The sequence below is a fragment of the Papaver somniferum genome, chromosome 1 (genome assembly GCF_003573695.1).
Source record: "Papaver somniferum cultivar HN1 chromosome 1, ASM357369v1, whole genome shotgun sequence".
NCBI lineage: Eukaryota > Viridiplantae > Streptophyta > Magnoliopsida > Ranunculales > Papaveraceae > Papaver > Papaver somniferum.
This window is the reverse complement of record NC_039358.1, coordinates 198492172-198507053: the sequence shown is the minus strand read 5'-3', so window position 1 is coordinate 198507053 and position 14882 is coordinate 198492172. Positions and strand designations below refer to the sequence as shown.

Below are 14882 nucleotides of genomic sequence, written 5' to 3'. Positions count from 1 at the left end.
GGCAGCACATTGATGAGTTGATGCGTAAAATGTTTCCACAGTCTTTGGCTGGAGGAGCAATAAAATGGTTCACTAAGCTCCCTGCACAGTCGATCGGTACTTACCATGAATTGGTTGGAGAATTTTGCTCCCACTACAAGTACAACAGACGTGATCGGAAGGGATGCCACGATTTGTTCCTTCTAGAAATTCGAAAGGATGAAAGCATCAGACAGTTTACTCGACGGTTCAAGCAAGAGTTAGCAGATGTAGATGATGCCAACGATCAAACCGTCATCGAAGCTTATAAACAGGCGTACCAGTATGATCAAAGAGGCATATACGGTTCCTTGGTCAAGAGACCACCATAGACTCTGGAAGGACTGTATGATTGAGTGGAAAAATACGCTCGAGTGGAGGATGATTCCAAAGCTCGAGAGACGAGATATGTTCACAGATCATCCAATCATCCAAATAATGGGAGGAAAGACAAGTCGACGAACCGTTCGAACGCCCAACACAATGATCGAGGTGAAGTCCGGGAGAAGAACCAAAGTGAACGAATGGAAGCTGGATCCCAGAAATACCATGATATGAAGCTGACTCCGTTGAACAGACAACTTGCAGAGTTGTATGAGAAAATCAGCAAGGATTTGAGCCCCCCTCGCCCTTTTCCAGCAGAGACACGTGATAAATGTGATAAGAGCAAATAATGCAAGTTCCATAAAGGCCATGGTCACAAGACTGAGAATTGCCGCACTTTACAGATCGAGGTCCAGCGAATGATAGACGCTGGAAAGCTACAAGAGTACGTGAAAAAGGATTTTGGGAAAGGTCCTGGACAGTTTGGCACAACACATGTGATCAACTCGCATGTGATTAACGTCAGTCACGCCAGGATCCACTCAATGACCAGGCGGTCATCAGAAGATGAGACCAGGAGAAAGCTCAGGCATCTAAAAGAATGGTACTTGACAAATCAAATCGATTTTTTCAGCGGCAATGGAGCAGAAATTCGGGAGCTTGGGTGCACAAATATCGAGTTCTCTGTAGCAGACATGATAGGTGTATATGCTCCACACAATGATGCTATTGTTATAACTGCTTGGATTGGCATGTTTCGTGTACACCGGATTCTAGTGGATACAGGCAGCTCAGTGAGCGTGCTGTTTTCAGGAGCTTATTCCTTTATGAATCTTCCACACGACTTGATCGAGGAGGATGAAAATACAATTATCGGTTTCAGCGGCGAAGTTACAAACGCGATTGGAAAAGTGAAGATACCTATAACAGTGGTTGACAAGTATGTTCTAGGCAATTTCCTGCTGCTTGACTGTAGGGCTCCCTACAACGCGATTGTAGGTCGAGACTGGCTGCATGAGATCGATGCAGTCACATCATCTTATCATCAATGTTTGAAGTTTCTTGTCCCTGAAGGAGTCGTGAAAGTTAAGAGTGACCAGATGGCCGCCCACAAGTGTCACAAGAGTGCAATGGACGAGTACAAGAAGTCAGAAGTTAGCAGGAATCAAATCATACGAGTCGAGCATAAATAACAATTACAGAACCCTCTCCCTCCATAATCATATGTGGGAGAGGACGTTGCTGAACCCCCAACAGTTGAGAAACCCATGTGCATAGAAACAAGCTAAGGAAGAGCCCCATCACCCACTTCCATGTCATCATGCCATGTCAACAGCGTGGGCCAATCAGAAGGCGACACATCAGCACCAAGCTGGCACGTCAGCAACATGCCACGTCAACAGAAAGGTCCAACCAGAACATGCCACGTCAGCACCAAGCTGTCACGTCAGCAGTTTGCCACGTCAACAAAACAACCCAATTAGAACCTGCCACGTCAGCAGAACCAGCCATGTCAACTTCCACGTCAGCAGATAAAACGAACATGGGTGTGACATGTCAGCAACAGCTGACACGTCAGCATGGCGCCAGCAGATGACATCACGATGACGTCAGATCATCTTCTCAGTCAGCGTTAACGGTCCGGCGCCGGTGCACTAGCAGGCGGGCAGCGGCGAACGGCAGTAGACGACGCCGACAAGTTGGTGTGATTCAGTCTGACACGATGCTACTTAATACCGCAACCCTGATTCGGTGTAGCGGGAGCAACTTAATTCAGTAATCCTGATCCAGTGCAACACAACACAATTCACTCCCATGCTCCTAGGATATTCACTCCCCAGAGATTAACACTGGAGGATTTTTTCACCCCACCGAGTTGACTCACTGATTGGCCGAGTTGAGTCATTGTGGGCTTGGGAATTCTACCCTCTTTATACACACTCCTCCCTTGTGGGCTTATGCACACTTCCCTCTATTGGGCTTGGCATGTAAACTAATTTGTTAGGCCAACCATTTGCACCATTTTGGTTTGGCTAATTTCACAGCCCACAAGGAAGATTCTGGTAGCATGCCGGACCAGTCAATGCAAGATATAACAGGGAGGCATGCAAGGTCAATAATGAGAGAGAGGCATGCAGGGCCAGTTATTACAGGAGGCATGCAGGGGTCAGTTACAACAATTAATTTCTATCATAAAATCAAAGATATTAAACTGAAATTGGCATCATATAAATAGGGGGATTCACAACCCCAAAAGGTATGCAATCTTTCCCCATTAAAAACTCATGTGAAAAATCTCTTGCTAACTTAAGCATCGTAGGATTTTTTGCAGGTATCCCCTCCCCATTACTCAATCCATTTGAAGTCTGGAGCAGCGATTCGATTCTCCGCAAAATCATAAAGAAATTCGTGTTTGCGGTAGAAGTAATTTTACCATACAAACAAGAATATATAGGGAAAAGCGACCCATTTTTCAAGATTTACTCTCATTAATGCGAAGAAATGAACGAATAAAAACTTGCGGTTAAAAAAGACGTGTCAAAAAATAAGTGGTTAAAAATAAGTGGCGTACACAAGAAGAACTTGAAACCCGGATAACTGTCGGCACAGTGAAGTGGAAAGAGATAGGCATGTGCGAATTAAAAAAGAAGAATTTCTCATATCGCTCACTTTGAAGAATAAGCGACATGAGAAGAGGCAAATGTAGGAGTTAAATATCGCACACGTTAATAACTACGCGAAGTGAAGAATACAACATACGCGAGGAGCATCGCACACAACAAATTGAGATGACACACCAGATGATGTCAGCAAAGTCACGGGTAAAGTGTGAGGAATTATGCGAAGATGAGAGATTGTATATGAGCGAATATGTCGCATAGTGATCCCGAAAATAAAGGAATTCTTAGGTGTCATCCATTATGTAAAATCCTATATAAAGGAAAGAGTCATTGTTTCTGAGGATTCTGCGACAAGTCTTGTAAGAGAGATTGGAAGAGAGAGAAAGTGAGTTTAGGTTTCAAGAAAAGTTGTTGTTAGGTTTCCATCTATTTTGTAAGTGATTTGAATATTCAATCAATAAAATAATTGTCCATGATGATCACATAGAGATATAATCAGATTAAGTGGAGTGTAGTTGTAAGAAATACCTAGCCACACAGATGCAGATCATATACAAAAATCTGTATTGCAATATTAACCTCCCAATAAATTATATAAACAAAGTAAAGTTCTTACCGAAAGTGATTTTAGAGAGGGAAAAAGTGTCTGCACGTAAGTAAGCCGTAAGCCTGGATAATGCATGCAACTAAACCGGAAAAAACAACAAATGCACAAATATATGACCGTTAGTACAAGTAGGCTTTATCTTATAATGTTTTGTCCATAACATAGTTACACGGATGAGATATTGTATATATAATTTGAGACCGAAATATTGACTCCAGAGTGAAAGTTAGGCCAAAAGCTTGAATTCTAGAGTTTCTGGCCCCCAACCAATAAGATTAGAGGGTTTTGAAATATTTTCGGTGATTTTTGGCCAACCAAATAGATTATCAAAACCAAAACCCTAATTCTAATCTTTCTCTTTTCTATTCACTTTCCGCTGCCGTATCGATTGATTCTATGTCTCTCCCCTTTTCTGAATATATTCTCTTCCCTTTCTGTTATACAATGGTGTCTAGCACTGGACAAGAAAAGCTTCGATTTTATTACTTATTAGATAAATTGATTTGTAATTTTATTAGGGTAAAATCTTTTGATTCAATCGTCAATTTTGTGATCAGTACTTCCTAAGAAGAAAAAACTCCCAGTTGTTACTTTTCTGTATAGTAATCTTCCTGCGTTGGTCTATAATTCTTTTTCAACTATGGTTTTGGTGTGAAAAATGTACTATTGCTGATAAAGTAACGGACATCATGATGTAAGTATCCGTGATTATGTTTTTGAAATCATTATTTGAGGTTGAAACAAATCATTTGAAGCAGAAGCTATATATAAAATATTAGGGTTTTGCACCTGTTATGCTTCTTAATAACTTGAGTATTCCAGTACTTTCTTATATCCAACTGATCAAAGAGGGACAAGCTCCTCTCTGCTGTTTTGGTTAGTACAACATTAGTTATCTCTCCTTTAAGTTAGACTTTCAATTTGCTATTATTGTAGAGTTGTACTTGAATTTGTCCCATCTGATGTTTAGAATGTTTGTTGTTCGGTTAGAGTATGTAAAGTTATACATACGCGATACGCCAATGATAAATCAAAACATACGTAGGACAATCAATTTAGGAATTTATACTTTTTCACCTTTACGAGTTATGTTGTCTTTATGGTATTTTTATGATCAAATATCAGATGGCTTAGTGTTTTTTTTTCCTTCTTCTTCTTCGTGTGCAGGTGAAATTACATCTAAGGAGCTTCGCCGTATCATGGACCTGAAATACCTAAGTTTTTTCTATCAATGCTTATGTGGTTTATGGAATGAAAGCTTATAGTTCGTTTCAGATTGTCTCTTATTTTTCTTTGAAAATATTGCACAAAGATGTAACATGGGTTCATGTCTTTCAAGTTTGTTTAAAAAACTTACGCTGAAGGATAACAATGAGAATCTATCTGAAATGGAGAGGTCTATAAAGTATCTCCTAGGTATGGATTACCTTGGCTGCAATTGCTATGGAAATATGTGGTATGTTTTGTGCTATAAAGTTGAAGATGTAATTATTATTTCCTTTCTTATGGTTCTGATGCTTTTATATCAAGAAATTAAAATTATTCTTATTACTTTTATGTAAGAAGTCCAGACTGGAATGTAGCCTTAACCTAATTAATCATAATGTGGTTATTGGTAGCTCATCGCATATTTGCAGAATTGGTGTTGCAAATGAATTGATGGTCATGATGTTGGTAACTCTTTCCTATCTACTATTTTTCTTTTTTTACCATTTTCTTTAAATTGTCGATTAAGGTAATGTGATGCTCATGAGTTCCATTAACAACCAGTGGCACGACACAATGGTGTAATGCAACATGGATGGGGTTATAGTAAACAAAGTTATTATTTTGAAACCGGTTATATTTGACGACTTTCATTTTCATGAACTTGATTGTTTTGAGAAAGAATGAGCTAGCAGAAGAGAATTATATGTTAACTACTATTTTTTAATCTCGAGAAGATATTTCTAGGTAATGTTCTGTTAGTGTACCTGCATATGTTTTCAACTTATTTTGTTCTTTTTCCTAGATATAATGATGGTAACTAAAGTTCACTATAGGGATTGAAATTTAGGATTGAAAGATTTTCTTTTGGTAATGATTCGTACTTTAAGATGTCTTAAATTTTACTTGCAGCTGAAGGATATATTGAAGCTTATTGAAACTTTTTTTTACTGTCAGTATCTGATACACTGGAAGTATCTCCTCAATATCAATCTTATATTCGGAATTTGCATGGGAGTTTGTCAATTCTTGATTTTAAGGTTTCTCGTTTATCATTTGTGATATTTGCACGACTACATTGGAGTTTTCCATATTTTTCACTCCTCTAATGGGTTCTTTACAGATTTGGAATCATAAGAAAAACTTGATATGGTTGTTGCCGGTGCTTTGGAGCAGTTGCACATTGATATAACACGAAAAGGGAAAATTTATAACTGGGTTACTTCAGGTAACTATGAGGAAGTGCACCATATTCAACTTATTTCTTGCACTGCACCGGGACACAGACAAGTATAAACAGGGAAATCCCAATTCTTAGTTTATCTATATGCATATTTAATTTCCGTGACTTGGATTTAATTCCAAATCCAAGCCAGGTAGACTTGGCAAGGTGGGTAATTATTCCCACCTTCTGTATTTAGCAAAAAGAATCCAGTTTAAGGTTATCGATTGTTCTATATTTGACTTGCTTTCTAACTCGCCGTCAGACTATCTTTATGAGGAATGTATTTGAAACTCATATAGTCATATTTATGTGGTTCTGCGGGATGGAGTTGGCAGGCATTTCCAAAAACAATAATGAAGCATAACAGTAATAAGTGGCGGTGTATACTTGGTACATAACAGTGGTAAGTGGGGGCGTATACTTGGTACATCATATCTCTTCGCAGTGCACTACAGATTGACTTTTGAGATTCTATATTAATGTTATGGTCATTCTCATATTGCCATTTAGTATAGTATTGAAATAATAGTTAAGGATATCTCACTTGCGGCATCAGCATTGTCGTCTCCATTAGGCCTGCTTATTTTGATTTTGGTTCTTTCGTGAAGTTCATAGGTATGTACTTTGAAATTGCTCCAAGATTCTTTTAGTATATCCCATGTTCTTAAAATTAATTAATGACACCAATTGATTTGAACAAGATATAACTTCTTTTACTGTCGTTTGGGCGTAAGCTCATCAGTTCCCTTTTTGTGTGTCATGGCAAATCTTTTGTTGGATGATAGCCAATTCTTTATCCAATTAAGATCCACGCAAGGTATTAGTGATGTCTGTATTTTAGCCAATTATATGTTCCGAGTCGTACTAACAAAGTTATAGTATATACTCACAAGTTATGTATACTGAAATATGGATTATGCTACCTGCTTTTGAAATGGTTTATATTTTCTTGGATTATTGAGGTTGCTGAGTATACTATTTTCTTGGTTGCAAGCTAGCAAGAGGTTGGATTCACTCATGGCGTATGCAGATAAAATTGAGGGTGTTGGCCACGAAATATGGGCCCCACTCTCATTCATACACTTTAGGAGCATCAAAAATGATCTCTAAAGAGGAAAAAATACAACTAATAGCTGAATGTGTTAGTATTTCTACTTCTAATTGATTTCAACGCTCTTGGAAGCATCTGTAATTAGAAACAGAAATACCAATTCAACTTCTGTTACTAGAAACGAGTTTTACGCCAGTACTGCTTGCTATCTTCCACGTTGTTGTTGAGTGACAACCTTTCCATCGTGTAGTTGTTGAAGGTAAATTCATCACTTTCCTTTTTCTATCTGTTGTTTCTACCCAAGACCCAGAATACACTCGAGTTAGTCAGTTGGAAATTAGTAAGTTCCAGCCAAGAAGAATCCTAACATGGGCTTCTTTTTGTGCTTTTTTTTAATCGATGTTTCTTCTTATGATCATTAACTGGAAATAGTATGCAATTCAATCTCAATCTATTTATTAGGCTCAACTTTGTTGTACCATTATTAGTCACCCGATCTTATAAAACTATAAATTTGGTGGCATATCTAGATGAATGACAAACTTTGAACCAAACCTTTACGAAAAAACTTCAAATATGTCTTAATTTCACTAACCTGCTCCAAATTCCTCTTATCCTGCTTTTTTTTTTTGTAGTTTGGTAGTTTAGATTTTGTGTTTTTGTTCTTGGTTTTCATGTGCATCCGTTGTGGGTTATTAATGGAGGACTCCATTTAAGAAGATGTAATCCGACCATGCATACTGTGAGGAATACAGACTATTCCTAACTGAAGTGAGTTAGTGGTTGTTCATCCACTCTTTACTGCTTTCAGGAGCACATCTGATAAGATGTACAATTACTAACCCAATTCAAGTTACGAGAACACACTACTATTTGTCTCTATGCTGTCAATTTGCTGAAGTTAGTACAATTGAATTCCTTGAATTGTAATGCAGCTGCCTAATGAAAGCAACTTTTACTGAACTAAGATAACGGTGCCTAGAATGAACTCCCTTATTATGTTTATGTGCACTATTTTGATATGCCTTTTATAGGTGTAATACTAACTCTATATCCTTTTCTATCTTTTGTAGAGGAATCACGTCATGGTTCCTTGACTCCATCTCCCCTGGTTGTTAATATCGTCTAATTAAGAACTCAGTAAATTTGTATAATTGTAAGGGATATCAATTGCGGCAGAAGTCGGAGGTTTAGCGGTCACATTTTTTAGCTGAATCACGTCATGGTTCCTTGACTCCTTCGTCTTCCCAGGTTGCTAATATCTTCACCACTAAGAATTCAGTACATTACTATGATTGTAGGGGGTACCCAATGCAGCAGAAGTCGGAGGTTTAGCGATCAAACAAAAGAAACATCAATAAACCAACAAACGGACTGCAATAGTTGATTTCCGTGATATAAGAGCCCACGTGATATTGTGATCAAGGTGTAAAGTTGCAGTTATCAATTTCTCATATTTTATAATCTATAAAGCCATTATAACTTGGAATTTTCGGATTATTAGCTCTCTCAAATCCATTATAAAATTTTCCAGTCTTAATTTCTTATTCGGTGGGAAGAATGATGCGTAGTGATGATGAAGTTCACACTTTTTTTAAAGAAAATTAGCCAATAAATGAGAAAGCTACCTTTATGAACTTAAACATACACAGAGGTAAAAAAATGCTGAGTTACACAGGAAAAAAAAAATAGAGATGCTTAAAAAAATAATAAATAAATAAATAGAGGAACCATGATGCCAATTTCCACTGTCAGTTTTTTTGGTTGACAAATTTGGCATAGTAAACTTAATCCCGTGCAACGCACCGGTTAAACACTAGTGATGATGATATATATTGGTTTTGGGACTTCGCGATAAATTATTGGAGAAACGTGAAACGTCGTATAACATACTGCATAATGGACCGTTGGATAGCATATGAAAAGGACTGCTTACTGCACATAGATTATGTCATAGACTCAAATATAAATAGCATATCCATATTGTACCTGCTATTGTATTTTATTCTGAAATATTAAAATGATGATTTGTCTTCCGATACACATTGTACTTGGTATTGTACAGGCCATGGAGCAGTTTTTATGGAATGAACGAATTTGGAGTTTGTTCATTTTGCTCCCGTTATGGAATAAATAAACATGAAAAATGGATGTTCAAATCAATATATTTGTTGATTTGAACATAGAGACGGACAAACCAACGCGTGCCTGTGGTAAGGACGGGCGGGCTTGCTACCAACGCTGGCGTCCGAAGAAAAAACGTCTGCGTTTGTACGTCCAACACGCGGCTTGACTTAAAGCACCAGAGTCCCTAATAGAAACGCCAGCGTCTGACCCAATGGCGCCAGCGGCTCACTCTGAACGGCTGAAAAAACTTGTGATCCAACGGCTACATTTTCTGAATTCTATAAATACTCCTCATTTCATCTCCTTCACACATTCTACACATTCTTCACTCTCAAATCATCTACAAAAGTGCCTCCCGGAGTTCATGTTGTTAGATTCACTAAACAAGAGGATTTAGGTATTTTGTAGAGCCTTTGTTTTTCACACACCAGATGCGGTCATGCGTAATGTAGCCGATTCGACGTTGACTTTCTGGGAGAAAGTTTACAGAGTGTTCACCGCTGAAACTGGTAACATCCATGGGCGTGATTCTCATGGATTGCAACATCGTTTTAGTGTAATTAGTATGAATGTATTGGAATTCATGGCTTTATATGGAGAATCACAAAAAGAAGCTCAACGGTGAAGCCGAAGATGAAGTCGAACCAAGAACTCTAGTGACGTGGCCAGTAACTCACCGCGGTCGTCCTTTCGACTTCCATGCTCGTTCCAACATTCTTATGGTGCTCAATATATACAATCCCCTACTCTAGGAATTCCACCACCCGCTGAGAATTGACGCCTATATATGTAGTAGTTGTTTTAATCTAATGTATTTCTTTTATTTTCATGTATGATGTGGTGGTTGTTCAACGCAGTACGTTTTTATTTATGATGGTGCAATTTTTAATCTAGGAAAATTTAAATTATTGACGTGCAAATGTGAAGATTAATCGTAATAGCATAGTGAATCGATTTGTCATACAACTTTAATCAGCCCACTCCACCAAAAAATACCTAGGACATTCCCAGAAATTCCTTCCATATGTGTCTTCTTCAGAAGAAGTCTGCAAATGCATAAAAGTCTTGCAACCGGGCTTTGAGCATGCACTAATTCTCTGTGGACAATATTTGTATTCGTGATCTCCATATCCACAATGCTTGTAGTGTAATAGCTCCTTCTTCAATTTGGCTTTAAGTTTGAAGTTTTTGCAGAGTGTTGCAATCTTTTCTTCTTCTTCTTTTTTAATCTTCATGGAGCATACGTCGTTCCTCTGGAAAATTGGGATCTTGACATTGCAAATACTTGAGATTTTCCGGTTGTGATACAATCACCATTCTGATGCATGAACAACCTTCCCGAGGATACTTTGAATACATCCAAGGACATTGCATATGACTGTGGTTATCCATGAAACATAATGGACAAACCTCTTTTTCTTCGACACATAATATTTTCTTCGCTTTTCCTTTAGAAAACATGGTGGATGTTGAGAAAGAAATCGGTTGGTTTGGTTTAGAATAAAACCTAGTGATGTATTTATAATAGAAAATAGGCGTTGGTAATTCAAACGGGCGGTTTTAGTAAAGTCGCCAGCGCTTTTATTTCAAACGCCAACGGAAAAATTCCTAACGGCTCTCTTTTCTTTCTCGACCTATAAATTTCATTCTTCCCATCTGCAAAATCACTTCTTCTTCTTCTTCTTCTTCTTCTTCTTCTTCTTCTTTATTAAATCTCTCCCCCTCTTTGACAGAAATGTCTATTAGAAATAGTGGTCCCAAGTTTACTCAAGAAGAGGATATAACTCTATGCAAATCATATTTCTTTCATAGGGTAATCACTGGTGTTGTTATTTCTCATGACAGTTCTTTTTGGGAGAACGTTTTTTCAATGTTCGTCTCACTGACGGGAAACCCAGGAAACCGAGATGCTCGTCGATTGCATTCTCGTTTTCATTTTATTAGGATTGAAGTCCAGCCATTTCTTACTATGGTAATGGAAATTGATCGAGAAGAGTTCGTCGGTGTTATTGAAGATGAAGTGATCCAAACAACTCTTGGTAATTGGGAGGAAGCTCATGGTAAACCTTTTCGTTACGAAGCGTGTTTCAGAATTCTAAAAGATGGTCCATCTCAAGAACATCGTTACTGCACTCGAATGCCGCTTCCGGTATTTACGATGGAAGAAGATGTTGCTCTTGTTCGATGTTGGTTACATCGTATGATGAGACCAACGAACAACGACAATTTCTGGGAAAGAGTATTAGGACATTTAGTAGCATCGCGGAAGGAAGCCATAAGAATCAGTAAGCTTCACCTCTCGACCAGTTAAGGAGCAGCGACCCTCTATCTAGTTTGGACTTCGATTCTTTCGGTCCTTGAACGTCCCTATTTCTTTCGCCTTAACTCCCGTCCCCCGAAGGAAGAAGTAATAAGGGAAGATGGTCTAGTGAGCTCGCCTAGTCTTTAGAGATCAAAATCCTAGCCATTTTCTTTATGCCTAGAACTAAGAATTTTATTCATCACTAAGGAAGTTAAACATTATACAGAAGTATTGTGGATGGTTCATCGTAGAAATTCTGGATTATCTAACGAAGAAATGGTGAGTATCTTACCTTTGTCCTCATGGGTTCAACTGCATCATAAAAATATGTGAACTTGTTATTTAACTGTTTTACAGAAAACCATCTCTTAGACCAAGTTTACCGAAGAAAGCGGATTTGATGTAGTTTGATGTTTGTTGTGGTTTATTAAAATGTAGTTTGATGTTATTTGCAAGTTTAAATTTTAATAAATTTCACTTAATCTGAAGTGGAAATCTATTTTAAAATATAAACACTTTCATTCATTGATATTACTGCCAATTCTTTTACAAGATATAAACTTAGACAATAATAAAAAATTCAATAAAAATCAAGTACAAGTTTTGGCCTCCTATTTATCTTCATTTGACGTATTTTCCATTCAACGTGCTCTTTGACAGTTTCACATTTGTTTTTGAATTTTTTGTTGTTAACTTTCAAAACTGGAGCTCTTCTTTGCCTTTTAGCGGAACATTTTCTTGGAGAAACTTCTAAAACTTGCACTACCCTTTTACAATTTTCAATCTTTTCAAAATTCCCACACAACTTAGAAATAACCAGCTTCAAGTTTTGCATCGCAAAAAAGTGTGATCGCCTTTTCAGCCATTATACAAGAGAAAATTCAAGTGAATTTTGGTGTGAGTGAATTGTTTGAAGATGGTTGTAATTTATAGAGGTAAAAAGTGAATTTCGAATTTTAAAAAACTACCCGTTAGCGTTTGTAGCAAAAACGCTGGCGTTTTATCTTATGATGCCGTGTTGTTTCTTCCGACGCTGGCGTTTTATCTTATGATGCCGTGTTGTTTCTTCTGACGCCAACGTTTTTCCTTTCAACGCCAGCGTTGGATCTACCGACGCTAGCGTTTTACCTGGATCGCACGCCTATTGATCTAACGCCCAATACTTTACCATAGTGGAAAACCTAATTTGATCATCCACCTGACTTAATAAACGAATGGGTTTGTTCATTCACGTAGGAATTGCTCTTAGTAAAGATATTTTCTTCATCAATTTTCCATACGGTTATGACTGATTCTTACTCTGACTCTGTCATCACTCCATCCATCTAATCAATAGTAACTTGAAAGTGCGACCTCGCATGCAACAGAGTGATAGCTATAAATCTTAGTTCTCTCTTCGTTCCATCTCAATTTATCTGTGATTGTACTCTCTTGTCCTTTGATGCATGCTTGTAAATCTCTCTTGTCTCTTTCACTTTAGATTTTTTTTTTTTGTCTCTCTCCCATTCAATACACATCGTTTACTTCTATAAATATATTTTTTTGATCGATCAAAGAAGAAATTCATTGAAAATGAGGTACTTAATAGGGGTATCTCAACCCCATGAAAACAAACAAAAGCAACAAGAAAAGGGAGTCGAAAGGGAATTCGGCAACCCAAAACAAAACCAAAACAAGATTACGACGGCCGGAATAAAGAGTCCCAAAGCGTTATCACCGTATTCGCCGTTAGACCTAACATCCTTCTGTTCGACTCCGTCCAAAAGAACGCTTGGAGTTTAACATTTGTAATGAGGCTTACCAAATTTTTCTTTTTTTTTTCGAAAACTCTTGCATTTCGCTCATTCCATATACACCACCATATTACAATCGGGATATTATTCCATATTTTACTAAGTCTTTCATCTCCCCAATTAAACTTCCAAGATATCACCGCTGTGATGACATTTGAATCATAAGACCACCGAAATTGGACTTATGATTCAAATGTTTGTAGCATGAGGCTTACTTCTATAAATGTTGAAGCATGAAATTACCAAACTACAGCAAATCACTAGTTTTGCTATAAAAAATACTCACCTGAATGTTTGTAGTAGCATATATATAGTAGTGCATTTGTATGGATAGATAAACTATTGGTTATATTTAGTATCTAGTCTAGTGTTTAGTATGGCAGTGTAGTACGCAACACAATCTAATAGACATTTGTATCAATTTTGGTGATGGAGAATTGGAGCAATTGCAGCAGTAGTCCTAAAATTCCTTCCCCAACTAGTACAACATCAGGAGGAGAGCACCAACAACAGAATCATGTTACATTTCTTCATGATAACAGCTTCCACTATGAATCCTTTGGTCAACCATTTCCAGGTTTATATTCTGTCTAATGCTATGTTCTTTTCCATGTATATAAACGCACGGTCACACTTGAATATTTTGTGGCTGCTTAAAAGTTTTATTCCTTTTTAACGTTCTTCCGTATTAAACTATTTGTACACACCCTTACGGGCCTTACTCTATAACTAGTTAATATTTTACAATCTGTATAGGATTGGTGGGAGCAGAGATGATGAAGTTATGGTCTAGTAGTGCGAATGAATGCGGGGCTGAAAATGGCATGGGAGGTCATGAAGCAAACATCAATAACCAAGTGGATATGAGGAGGAGGAAGACACGGTTGTCTAGTGAACAAGTAGATGCATTGGAGAAGAGTTTCCGAGAGGAGATAGAGCAGGAACAACAACTGGACGCTACTCTCAATGAAAGGAAAAATTAGGTAAAGCTGGAACCGGAAAGGAAAATGAAGTTGTCCAGGGAATTAGGGCTGCAACCTCGCCAAGTAGCAATATGGTTTCAAAATCGACGTGCTAGACTAGAAGGAAAGAAAATTTAACATCTATAAGCAGGATTTTGAAATCGTCTCTAGGGAAAACCAGCATCTCCAACAAGAGGTAATAAATGCCTCAAATGACAACAAATGAAAACACAAACCCGTTTTGTGTGAAAATATAGCTATTATATGTATTACTTAGCTTAACACTACTGTCTTAAACTCTTTACTGTATGAAGGTTATGAAACTAAAAAGCAAGCTTGAGGATCACAAGTATATGCATGGTTCTATAGGATATACATTACGCAAGTCTCACCAACAGAAGCAGATAAAAATTACTTTGTCGCTGAGACCACAAGCACGAGGATGTCTGTTGTAATCCTTGAACGATATGCGACAAGGAGGAACCAGCAATATTTTAGGATGCAATACTTATTTGTTCGACGAGGAGGACTATTATTCAACAACCTCACTCCCTTGTTGGGATGTTTCCCCTAGTCATCTCTAATTCAGAGATTACTTTCAACAATAACAACTAATTGATTAACTACTTCATTATCCTTGGTGGGG

At 37.7% G+C, this 14882-nt stretch overlaps 1 protein-coding gene across 1 annotated transcript; it reads left to right on the top strand.

The window, feature by feature from the left end:
- The first annotated feature begins 761 nt into the window (after positions 1 to 761).
- Positions 762 to 1535, top strand: LOC113357404. The gene has a single exon (XM_026600779.1). The coding sequence runs from the start codon at positions 762 to 764 to the stop codon at positions 1533 to 1535; it is 774 nt and encodes a 257-aa protein (XP_026456564.1).
- The last annotated feature ends 13347 nt before the right edge of the window (positions 1536 to 14882 follow it).

Coding starts and splice junctions, on each gene's coding strand:
- LOC113357404 (XM_026600779.1), top strand. CDS start 762: ATGATAGACGCTGGAAAGCTACAAGAGTACGTGAAAAAGGATTTTGGG.